Raw genomic sequence first — 13195 nt, 5'->3', positions numbered from 1 at the left:
GTGGGCAATCATTGACAATTATGCATAATAACCCATTATAACAACATTATAGTATTTGGTTTAACATATTGTTCTCATAAGATAAAAAAGAGGCAAATTAGGGGGATTTTAGTGGCTTTGTAAAAATACTCACAAGCAAAAGTCCTGCATTCAAATTCTTTCTTAAAAGTAAAGATGTATAAGCATCAAAATATACTTAAATTACAAAAGTCAATGTACTCATGCAAAATGGCCCTTTTCAAAATAATGTATGTTATCCAATTTAATTATTGACGCATTGCTTTAATGTTGCAGCTGGTAAAGATTTCACCAAGGGATTAATAAAGTCGACGTCATAATGTATTTGTTGTTTATATTTTGTAGGTATTAATAATCTGAATCTGGAAAGTTAACTAAAGCTTTAAAAGTAATGTAGTGGAGTAAAAAGTAGCCTACATATGTAGTGGAGTAGAAGTATAAAATAGCAGAACATGGAAATATTCAAGTAAAGTACAAGTGCCTCAAAATTGAATTTAAGTACAGTACTTGAGTACATGTAGCCTACTTTCCAGTGCTGTGTAATCCTGCACGTGGCCTATCAATAAAGGTTTACAAAAAAAAAAAAAAAAAAAAAAAAAAACGCACTCCTCTTCTTAAATAGCGCTGTGCCATGCAAAGCTTAATGCTCGCTGGTGCTCAGAGAGAGAAGTGACGGACACATAGACAGAAGGACGGACACCGTCATTGATAGCTGTCACTACATCACACTCTCACAGCATGTCGGATAACCAGCGGGGTCTCGTTTATTTACTCACCGGAGGATGCGGCTTTCTCGGCAAGCATTTGCTGAGGGTTTTGCTGGAGAAGGAGGACAAACTGGTGGAGGTCCGGGTTTTTGACAAACACATAGACTCAAGTTTACATGGACTCGGCACAGGTAAAACGTTTAAATACCCAACTGCATTTAAAAAAATCTGCTAATTGAAAGTTTTATCTTTTATCGGTAATGATTCTTTAAAAGCTCTTGCTTCCATTTAATTTCAGGCTTTGTGGTTCACAATCGTAATGCACTTCGGCTTGACGATTGTCACTGAACATTCTTAACTGTCATCTTTTAAAAAAAAAAACCATCAGTGGTTCCAAAGGACTTGTTTGTTCGTGGGGTTTTTTCAGCTGTTTTGGAAATAATCCAAATTTGGAAGAATTGTTCAGAGTGCAGATATTATGTGTAGAGTGAACTGTAATGTTTTAAACTTACATGTCACATGTTGTCCTTTGCGGTTCTAATGTCATGTAGACTAAGTTTTACGGTAAAAAGCTTGTTTTGTTTAGATAACACTAAAAACAAAGCCTACCGTTTTCGGTTTTAGTGTATGACCCAACAGAAATGTAAATAGGCATTTTAGTATATATGACATCATTATTCGGTCAAAATAAACACAATCTGGTGTGGCTAAATAACCCAATTGAAATAATATAAATTACACTAAACTGGGCCAAAATAACACTTTTTAGTGTGGTTGATTACCCAGTGTTTTTTTATTTGGCTCATGGGGTACTGGGTGGTGCTAGATTAACCCAAATTGGGTTAACATTGGCCATTATTTTTAGTGTGTATTAACGTTATATCAGTGTAGGACTATATTATGGAGTTACCACATGGATCTGGTAATTTAGTTGACTATTATCCGAAAAAAAAATATAACTGATTAAGGCAATTTATTTGGTAACAAACACTTGTCAACTGTTTGAATGAGACACCAGTGTTGTAAATGATATGTGCAACATATACATAATAATAGAAGATTAGGTGTTAGTAGCATGAGAGGAAGTGATGGGGTATACAGCTGAATTATGTGTCTCCACATGGGGAAAACATTAACATCCTTTCTTTCCCTCACATGCTGTATGGTCACTCTGTGATGACAGAGATGACAGCTGTGCAGTGAATCCATTTCCTGTGGCAGGATAAAGATGTTATAACCTGTCATTGTATCTTTCGACACTTCTCTCTCACGTCACAACTTATAACTGTTTACAGTTGATGTCACCACCTTTGGGCTACATGTTTTCCATGGAACCAGGAGTTGTGACATGATGTGGCCTCTACTTTCTGAAGACAAAACAACAGCAGTGTTTTTTTTTTCCTGGTGACATTTTATAGATAACATGTCACAACCAGGCTCAAGGCTGGACATTTAAGAAGTTTATTTTACATAACTAAAAGGGAAATTATTGTAATGATAAACTAAATGTAACAAAACCAAACCGGAATACAGGGGAGAGAGATAGACTGGCTAACTGCCACCAGCGTTTATACTCATAGTCACTCAACCTCAAATGATGCCCCTTTTCCACTGTGAAAAAAAACTGTGTGACGCTATGGACTTACTACACCCTGCTGCGCTCTGCGTTTCCCCGCAGTGTCCGACTGCGTCCTGTCCGACTGCGTCCTGCCGCGTCCAACCGCGTCCACCCAGGCTGCTGTGCCACACTACACCCCGTAACGCCCTGCTGTGCCCTACTATGACATGAACTACTATGACTACCATTGTGATCACTGCTTCACTATCTTTATTATGACTATTATTGCCACCATTCACCACTCCCCCAACTGGTGCCGTCAGACACCGCCTACCAAGAGTCTGGGTCTGTCCGAGGTTTCTTCCTAACAAAAAAAGGGAGTTTTTCCTTGCCACTGTCGCAATAGCTACTGCTAATGCTTGCTCTTGAGGCAACCACTGTAATAGTTGGGGCTTCGTAAAGTACAGAGTTTGGTCTAGACCTACTCTATCTGTAAAGTGTCTCGAGATATCTCTTGTTATGATTTGATACTATAAATAAAATTGAATTGAATTGAATTGAATTGAAAAAGGCTTTGTTCAGCTTTCATTATTTATTGTCAGAAAGGACTGAGGCCTGCTGTTTTTGCAACTGTAAGATCAGATAACAGTAATAAGAGAACTCAGTGTCCGTAACATCCAGGCCTCACAGAAAAGGAGATATTTAATTGTGTGTTGGGTTGATATTGATTTAAATATGTAGGAACGTCTGTAATTAAACGCCTCTGTGTAATTAGTAGAATAACAGATTGGAAGAAAAACTCCAGAAGGAGTGTCTGAATTGCAACGGGATCTCTGACTCGATGTTCAAAAGTCTGACCCCGTTCTATGTCAGCTACAGGACTCTGTCTTTTCTCCTTATCTGCTGTATCAGCATTTCAAGGACGCAACGATTAGCTGGAAGTCAAGGGCTTTCATAACTGATAGTGAGAATAATCATTGCTGCATGAATGAATATTGTTTCATCGCTTTTACATGTTATCCCTTGGATCCTTTTTGTCTTTCTATATCCATAAATAAACCAAACCAAACCAAAAACCAAAGGGAGCTACACTCACCTAAAGGATTATTAAGAACACCTGTTAAATTTCACGTTAATGAAATTATCTAATCAACCAATCACAGCTGCTTCAATGCATTTAGGGGTGTGGTCCAGGTCTAGACAATCTCCTGAACTCCAAACTGAATGTCAGAATGGGAAAGAAAGGTGATCTAAGCAACTTTGAGCGTGGCATGGTTGTTGGTGCTAGACGGGCTGGTCTGAGTATTTCACAATCTGCTCAGTTACTGGGATTTTCACGCACAACCATTTCTAGGGTTTACAAAGAATGGTCTAAAAAAAAGGAAAAACATCCAGTATGCTGCAGTCCTGTTGGCGAAAATGGTCAGAGGAGAATGGGCCGACTGATTCAAGCTGATAGAAGATCAACTTTGACTCAAATAACCACTCGTTACAACCGAGGTATGCAGTAAAGCATTTGTGAAGCCACAACACGAACAACCTTGAGGCGGATGGGCTACACCAGCAGAAGACCCCACCAGGTACCACTCATCTCCACTAAAAATAGGAAAATGAGGCTACAAGTTGCACGAGCGCACCAAAATTGGACAGTTGAAGACTGGAAAAATGTTGCCTGGTCTGATGAGTCATTCAGATGGTAGAGTCAGAATTTGGCGTTTAAACAGAATGAGAACATGGATCCGTCATGCCTTGTTACCACTGGGCAGGCTGGTGGTGGATTAATGGTGTGGGGGATCCCTTTCGCCTTCAGAACTGCCTTAATTCTTTGTGTCATTGATTCAGCAAGGTGCTGGAAGCATTCTTTAGAAATGTTGGCCCATATTGATAGGATAGGGTCAAACACGGTATTAGTATGGTGTTCCTAATAATCCTTTAGGTGAGTGTATGTCTGTTGTTGCAATGTTTTAAATCACTGAGCAGGTCTGCTTTTTGTCTCAAAGTACCTGAATGTGTCATGTCTTTATTTAACTGGGTCAACCAAGAACACATATGTTAAGATAAGAGAGACTTTACATGCTCTTGTTTTTTTAATTCTATGTTTCTCAGTTGAAATAAAAATTACGTTTACAATGACAAAAGAGTTCTTGTGGAAAGAGGATGCAAATGTAACACAAATCATATCTTTAAACAACATAGCTGTCATATCATGTTGTCAAAAAAGGAACAAGAGTTTTGTAATTGGTAAACAAACACAGTACGTCAATTCTTCCTAGCCTTTGTAGAGTTCTTAAGAAAAACATTCCTGATCCAGGATCAGATACAGACAGTGTAACGCAGTTTTCACTTATGTCTTCCTGTTTCTCACTCAGAGCGGACAAAGGTGGTGGTCATTCAGGGGGACATCACTGACTACAGCAGTGTTTTGGAGGCCTCCCGGGGGGCCGATGTCGTTATCCACACAGCCAGCTTGGTGGACGTTTGGCACAAAATCCCAGAGACCCTCATTGTGTCTGTCAACGTCACAGGTGAGACTTCAAGAAAAAAGGGATGGGGAGGAAACATCAATGGGTTTTTCAGTTTTAAAGAATGTTTTACTGTGAAAAACCAGAAAACACAGGAAACCCACACATTCTCCTGTTTTGGATGATTTTCAAGGACGTGACATTACCCATGGTTTCAAAAATGTTGGCAATAATTAAGTTATGCTGAATGTTGAGACAAAAATAGCCATTGTTAGCCAGTCATGTTGCCAATTTCTCCTTCTTTGGCAAAGCATGGTTGGTCGCCCTGCTCTTATTGGAACTGCGTAACCCTATTAGTTTGGGTTTCAGTGTTCAGTGAGTTAAGTGTCACATGCTGTTTGAAGGGCTTTTTTCAGCCTGACAAGACTTCAACTGTCATGAAAACCCCAAAAAGCAAGAGGCAAAAAAAGAAAATAAAGTATATATAATCCATAGGCAACTTTTAGCACAAAATAGCAATATTTGCCTTATTTTGAATGTGAGCCAAGAGTTTCCTAATGGACCACACAACTTCCTTCTTTTTTTTTTGGAGACATGGTAATAATAGTGCTTTCGTTCACTGTAGCTGTAACTATGACTAAATACAGCCAACTGAAGACTTATTGTGGGTTAAGTCCTGTTGAAACCTGTGTGTGTGTGTGTGTGTGTGTGTGTGTGTGTGTGTGTGTGTGTGTGTGTGTGTGTGTGTGTGTGTGTGTGTGTGTGTGTGTGTGTGTGTGTGTGTGTGTGTGTGTGTGTGTGTGTGTGTGTGTGTGTGTGTGTGTGTGTGAGAGAGAGAGAGAGAGAGAGACACAATAGGCCTTATTCACCAACATTTTTACCACTTTGGTGCCACAAGACAATAGATAATGTTGGCTTGGCTGTTAATGTTTAGTTTAGGCTATTATTCATCTTAATGTATTTGAAGGATATGGCTGACAATATTATCTCTCTATATTTTCTTATTGTGAACATATCCCATGAAAAAAACAAAACCAACAATGCGCCAGTCCTTCTCTCCATACTTTCTAAGATCCCCAGATTGCCTGTGGCTCTCAGCCCCAAGAGGAACCAGGAGGCATTGGTTCCTACTAAAGACGTAAATCGATTGAATAGACAGTACTTGTTAGTAAGATCAATTTATTGTCCGTTTTGGTATTTTTAGGGGATTTGTTGACAATAAGAAAAATACAAAATATCGTCAGACTTATCATTTAAAATGTTAGTCCAGGAAATACTGTAGCTTACTTGTATGAACTCTGCGGACATGAGCTTTATGTGAGTATAGGGAACACCCTTCATTGTTTTTATTTCAACATTTACTCTATTGTCAGCTCACAAATGTATTATGTATTATTTTGTTGATAGCAGCAGGTCATATCAAAATAAAAATGGGTATTTAATTGATGTAAATTTTAAAATAAACTAATCTAGATCCAGACTGAGGATACTGTTCACATGAATGGAGCAAGTGATTAATAGGCTTTATGTTGATGGGTTGTGGTCAGGCTCTGGTCAATGTCTGGTCTGGAATAGTCTTTCAGTAAATAGACAAAACATATCTTTGTCATCTTGTTAGTCAGCTGTAGGCTTTTTAAATATTCTTTCCCAAATGAGGAGTACAACAATCTCTTAGAAATGCTTGAATTGAATGAATAATTTACTCATATCTGTCTGGAAGTTGTTAATGTTTTGAAGTGCCAGAACTTTCTCAGCTAAATAAGATTTCATGTTGTACTAATATTTTCAAACCACTACAGAAGAGAAGTTTGTTCATGTGTGTAAAGCCGAGGACCGGAGAAGCGATTTGTGATGGGTGCTTCAGTCTAGGTTCCTTCAGCAGAGAAATATTACAAGAATGTATTATTATTTCACGTGTTGGGTTTCAAAAGGGTTTCATGTGAACACCCTATTTTTCAGTTTCAGACATAAATTCACTTTTCCTCCTGGAATTAGTAAGGATTGCAGGTGCAGGACAGTTAACTCAGTATAAGAGTACAGTACCTACACTTTGGTTTCCAGTTAGAATTTAGGCTCTGTGGTTTCTGGTCTTCAGCTTGTGTACATACCAGAGATTTTACACCCCCCCCTTTGTAAACCAGTGTGAGATCTCAAATCTTCAGGGATGACATTCCACTCCTTGTATTCAATGTTTTCATATCTAGCTTCTGAACGTACTGTACCTTTTTGACCAGCTGTACCTTGATTTTATTTATTTAATTGTACTTAGCAGATGATTGTTTTTGGATAGGTGGAACGTATTTTTTTTTTTTATTGAGTGGTAGCCTAATTACAAAATGTTAGCATGCTAACACACTAAACTAACACTAAACATCAGCATGTTAGCATTGTAATTGTGAGCATGTTAGCATTCCGATGCTAGCATTAAGCTCAAAGAGCATGTCTGTAGAGTCTTTAATCTTGTTTGTTTAGCAGTCAACCCACTTGTTTTGATCCTCTTCCAAACTGGACCAGATGTTACTGTGCAGCCTGTGGACTGTGGCCCTGTACTCCTCTACTCCCTCTATGACTCAAGTTAAACTTTAAGCTACTAGAAGTCTAATACTGGAAAGCCCTTAAAAAGTAATAGATACAATAATGAGAGCTCTTATTTCTTTCACTTTGCAATGGGCAGATTTTTTTCCACTGTTTTCTATTTAGCTGACAGGAATCATCTAAATAGAACACATGTGGCTCTCATGCCTTTTTTTTCAATTAATTTCCTGTGCAGTTATAATTCCAAGACTTTCATCCTCATCATGTTACAGAGTGATTTGAAACCTTTAAATTTGACTGTCTACAGATGCACTGAAGAAATCCAACTGTGTCAGAGTCAGTCTTGTGGCTTTGAGGATTGACAAACTTATGTTACCCAATACAATTCAGTCTGATCTAGCCAAACCCAGTATCCTCTCTCTTAAATGACAATGTTTTTTCTCTTCTCAGGAACGGAGAATGTGATCAATGCCTGTGTGGAGTGTGGCATCCAGCGCCTGGTCTACACCAGCAGCATGGAAGTGATTGGCCCCAACGTCAATGGAGACCACTTTATCAGGTGAAGCTAAAAGAAATATAATACTTTATTTACTTGTTTTTGAACTCTGTTAAATTTTATTCTGCTGACCATGTAACCCAGTGTACAAGTCCAAGTCAAGTGTTTTTCTCACCGAGCACACATGTTGCAGTTTAGACACTCACTTTTAGAAATGCTTTGGCTCTTTCAGTAACGTTTCTGTGATCACTATCTTTTCTATTCTTTCTCTATTTATTTCTTGAATGCACCATCATGGAAAACACTCAGACTATTTACAGGAAGGCCTATGTGTGGGATGGAGAAACCAGCTTTTGTATTCTGGTCTGTCTCACTCTAACAGTGTTTTACATGAGTCTGTCCATTTCCTACAAATGTTACTACTTTAGCAATGTTTTGCTCTTATTAGTCTCTCTGTTTGCTTCTTGTCTGTTTGCTAGTTGGTAATATATCTTAAAGGTGGAGTCAGTGATTCTGGAGAAAGATTGTTGCTATTTGAACACAACACCCAAACAAATACACCCCCTCCACCAGTGCTCCTTCAGAATGTTAGCATGTGCCCGATTTACCGTCCCTCTTGCCCCAACTGCCTTTCTCTTTATACTTTGTACTAGAGATGGCCCGATACCATTTTTTGCTTCCCGATACCGATTCTGATACCTGAACCTGCGTATTGGCCGATACCGTGTACCGATCCGATACCAGTGTGTCATATATTTTATTATGTTTTAACAACTGTATACTACTATCCCTGTATGGCTGTGATATGATTTCTATCTTTGTCGGTCTGGCTCAGGTTAAACTCTTTGTGAAACATGAATGCCACAGAACTTTCTTTTATTATGCAGTTTGACAGTCAGTTATAACAGAAAAAGAACATAAACTACTTTAACGTAGATTTTCTTATAGGCTTTATTACGTGGTATCGGATTGGTGCATAAACTCCAGTACTTCCCGATACCGATACCAGGGTTTTAGGCAGTATCGGAGCATCTGTACTTTGTACAACCACAACCTTTCCCCTGTCCTGTGCACGAGCGCAAACAGAACAGTGTTGTGTGGCTTGGTCCTAGCCACTTTTTTGTTTCCCAATAAGAGAGCCAGGGCTGTGTATAAACACTGAATGTTTTTTCAGCGCACCCACAAAACGGACAGCTGAATTTCCACAACCAGTACCGCGAGACTCCACCTTTTTAAAAACTCAGCTAACAGATTCAAATTATACTTGTTGGAAACGAGCCATGGCCAAAGAACAATTGATTGTTTGTGCAAATCCATGAATCGTAACATTTCAAGATAGGGTTTTCACTATTTTCTTATGAACTACTACTTGCTTAGATGGGGGAAAGATATTTAGCACACACATCACAATGTGTGTTACTATATGCTGTATGTTGGAACAACATTTGGCATTCTCTCATTCAAAAGATTAAGTCAGAGTGAAAGAATGAACCATGGTCTGCTCGTTGGAACGACCAGCCACTTTTTTCCTTCCTATCTCTCCTTCGCTCTGTTTTAAGTTTTCACTCTGTCTGTTTGGCCTTATTTAAACACATTCCTCTCAGACATGACAAAAACACTACCTGCTGCTCACTTTCTTCTGAGTCCTCCTCTGACTGTTTAACTCTTTCTCTACAGGGGCAATGAAGACACACCTTACCAAGTGAAACACACTATGGCCTATCCTAGAAGCAAGGCAAAGGCAGAGAAAATATTGCTTGATGCTAATGGCACCAAGGTAATTTATTCTTAACAACATTCATTTCACAGATTGAATTGGTTTCAGGTGTTTTCATTGAGGCAGATTTATTGAAAGTACCTTTAACAGTACACTTTACAGACACACTTAGAAAAAATAAAATAAAAACAGTGTTAAAATAAGAATCATAAAACCATAAAGATGCAATGGAATTCATAAAAGCTGTAGATGTAGAATCGAAAAGATATTTATTGGCATCCAGATGTGTGTATTCATGTTTATTACTGAATATTACTGACTATAATGCTAAAGATCAGATTGTATACTGTAGTATCTTTGCTTGAGACTGGAAAAAAAACATTATGAGGGAAATTCTTGTGCAACTTTGCCACAAAATTCTAGAGCATCCCCTTGTGGCTTTGCAGTGGTGCTGTTTACAATCCAAATCCACAAAAATCTACCCTTTGACCACTTTGCGATTACGTTTTTATTTTCGTAGCCTCCTGTCTGACTTCCTAACACCAAATCTTTTTGGTTTTGTCTCCTGTCCAGGTGAAGGGTGGAAAGTGTTTGTACACATGTTCTCTGAGGCCAACGGGTATCTATGGCGAGGGGCACCAACTAATTAAGGATTTCTACAAGATGGGCATACAAAGGGGGGGCTTGCTCATCGGCGGTGTCCCAGAGGACTCTGAACATGGACGGGTCTATGCAGGTAAAATAACTGTTTTTGTAAGTCATAATCACAACTTTAAAGACACGTCAAAGTCAACAGATGTAGCCAGAGAATACTAAGCAACCTCTGTGCTATTTTTAACTCTGAATGCAAAGGCATGTAAACCAAACTGCTAAGGAGAACCAAATAAAACCCTATATTGATATATGTTCACACCAGGATTAAAAGCAGAAGTACGTTTGTTGTGCAAAACCACTTCCTCTGCATTTTACAGAAAGTATCCTGGGTGTAGTTTTTACAGTACTGTCAGTCCAAACAATAAACAAAACCTCTGATGCTCTCTTAAGCTGCCAGTCAATGAGCTAAAAGCACAAGTACTGTAACATCAACAGATGGTACAACATGATAAACATGAACAATAGGGATACTCCAATCCATATGTATTGGTTGTGAGAACAATACCATGTGAATAGTATCAGCACAACATAAATCTATACAGCACTATGAACACATCCTTAAATACATCTCCTTCCAGATGTGATGATAATAGATGTGAATAATTTCATATTAAACTTTGGTAAATGGCATAAAACATTAGTGTTGTTGGGTAAACATGTATTTTCTCTAAAATGATAACATACATATTCCAGATACATGTTTATTCATCAATAATTTGGCCCTGACAGGAATCATTCTTCAGACAGACTACTTTTTGTCTTACTTAAAAGTAGTTATATTTTTATTTTGTCTCTCAGCCTCATACTGTATTTTGTATAAGCCATAAATTCAGCTTCTATTACCAAATGTTATTGTTAAGAACTAAAAACACAAGTTCCAAAGAGGGCCAGGAAATTGTTTATAAAAAAAAAACAACAGTGCTGAGAATGAGGAATTATCTTCATAATGACTATTTTTTTCTTTTGGCACTCGAGTACATTTACTGTTTAACTATTTCTACTATGGCAAATGTTTTGAGTACTTCCATCATTCATTTTGGTTTTCACCCACTTGTTTCTGTTTCTAGGCAATGTGGCCTGGATGCATGTACTTGCTGCACGAGCCTTGAGAGAGCGCCCACAGACAGTTGGAGGTGAAGCTTACTTCTGCTACGATGACTCTCCCTACAAGAACTACGAGGATTTCAACATGCAGTTCTTTAGCAAATTTAACTTCCGAAGGGTCCGCATGCCCTCACTGGTGATCTGGTTCCTGGCCATGTTTAATGACCTGCTTCGCTGGATAATGAGCCCCTTGTTCAACTACACGCCGTTGCTGAACCGTTACACCTTGGCCGTGGCTTGTACCTCCTTCACTGTCAGTACAGACAAAGCCCTGCGCCACTTCCAGTACCGCCCTCTGTACAACTGGGATGAATGTCAAGCCCGCACGCAGAAATGGGTTGACACATTCCATCTGGATAGCCCGAAAGACGCCTAATGTTACCTCAACTACTGCAACACGCATCAGAAGCACCTACGTATACATGACAGACTCCACATATGTGTGGCGTAACCAGCTATTATGTAACAATAAAAGCAAAGAGTATTTACAGAATGAAAACATTTTATATCATTGTTATATTTGTGTAAGTCTAGCGTTTGCACACAATGAAAGCATTTGTTCAGATGAAGTACATACGTTAATAGTATTATTATATATGATGTATGATATATATATATATATAATGTAATGTAATTATTGAATTCCATTGACCAGTTCATTTGTGTTTAGTTTGTGCAACCACTAATCTGCCGTTTTTGGACATACACATTTCAATTTAGAGATTGTCTAACATCGTTTTTTATAATTATGTAAATTATGATAAATGTAAACCCAATTTACAAGCATTTAGTTCATTTGTATATGGACTTTAGACCTTTGTTTCAGTAATATATATTAATAGCAACGTTTTATGTTTCATAATTTAAAGAATGTTTTATGACATTGTAAATTAAATTTATCATGTTTAGTTTTGTTAATTTTTGGTAAGTTTCAATAAAGATTATTTAATATATTCTACATGGCTTTGCTTGTTTTGCTTTTGCACTTGATTCACAGGGAGTCTGCATTTTCTTGTTTCCATAACTGATCTCATTTATGTATTTTATTACGATGGGCAGTACACGTCATAATGTATACAGCTTGGAGACCTGACTCATAATCTTAAATCATTGGTTTTGTTTCAATGTGCATATGTTTACCTTACCATCTCTCCAACGGTAACTGGATGTTCTCCACCTCTGGATTTCCATGGAGACGATGAACTTTGTTTGTGCACAGTGCAAAAGACTCACCAGTCTTTACTCTATACTCTTGTGGAAACTTGTCATCAGACTCTATGACAACCAGTTGGATAGTATGTATTTGTGTGAGTAAGACAAAGTATATGGGAGTTCCCTTGTAGAATATGACATTGTTCCAGCATGCCTGGGTGTCCCCCATTCCTGTGGCTTTTACCATGGCAATGATCACAACAAAGGAGGAAGGAAAGCAGAGACATGACTCATAATCCCCACATAGAACCTCTGATGGTCTCCCCCAAACGAAACAAAGCGATTTGAAGTGATAGGACTATGTAGTATTTAAATTATCATTGCTTTTTCTGCAAATATAGGCCTACAGCATAATATTGGTGAATATGTTGGGTATGACTAATAGCCTACCGCTAAGCATGCCTCGGTGTGAATCTAACGAAAAGTGTGTGAGTGCGTGTTTTGATGCATTACCACAAACCTGAATATTGAGGGTTGCTTGTAAATAAACGGAATTGCGCCATCTACTGGTTTAACGAAAACATTTCAGCAAAGTGAAACACCGAAGTGACGGCGTGACGTTTTTATTATTAGATTGTATTTATTTACCCTCATTGTTTAAACTTGGGGAATGTATTTTTCTGGTGTTTAAGTAACTCCTTGGTTAATTACTTATAAAGTACGTTGAGGGTGCTTTACAAATAAACATATTTGATTACTAGAGACAATGTAACGAATGTGTGTGATTGTGGT

The 13195-nt window shown here is 38.2% G+C and overlaps 1 protein-coding gene across 1 annotated transcript; it reads left to right on the top strand.

The window, feature by feature from the left end:
* Window positions 1-681: 681 nt before the first annotated feature.
* On the top strand, window positions 682-12209 carry hsd3b7 (hydroxy-delta-5-steroid dehydrogenase, 3 beta- and steroid delta-isomerase). Its single transcript, XM_031318859.2, has 6 exons — window positions 682-916; window positions 4653-4808; window positions 7731-7839; window positions 9454-9553; window positions 10067-10229; window positions 11215-12209. Exons 1-6 carry the CDS (start codon window positions 757-759, stop codon window positions 11625-11627), a joined length of 1101 nt encoding a protein of 366 aa, XP_031174719.1. The 5' UTR covers window positions 682-756; the 3' UTR covers window positions 11628-12209.
* The last annotated feature ends 986 nt before the right edge of the window (window positions 12210-13195 follow it).

This window comes from Sander lucioperca, chromosome 21 (assembly GCF_008315115.2).
Source record: "Sander lucioperca isolate FBNREF2018 chromosome 21, SLUC_FBN_1.2, whole genome shotgun sequence".
In the NCBI taxonomy this organism is placed as follows: domain Eukaryota; kingdom Metazoa; phylum Chordata; class Actinopteri; order Perciformes; family Percidae; genus Sander; species Sander lucioperca.
The sequence above is the reverse complement of the archived record's forward strand: the minus strand, read 5'-3'. Positions and strand labels throughout refer to the sequence as shown.

Coding starts and splice junctions, on each gene's coding strand:
- hsd3b7 (XM_031318859.2), top strand. CDS start 757: ATGTCGGATAACCAGCGGGGTCTCGTTTATTTACTCACCGGAGGATGC. Junction 917..4,652: donor TTTACATGGACTCGGCACAG/GTAAAACGTTTA, acceptor TTTCTCACTCAG/AGCGGACAAAGGTGGTGGTC. Junction 9,554..10,066: donor TTGATGCTAATGGCACCAAG/GTAATTTATTCT, acceptor TCTCCTGTCCAG/GTGAAGGGTGGAAAGTGTTT.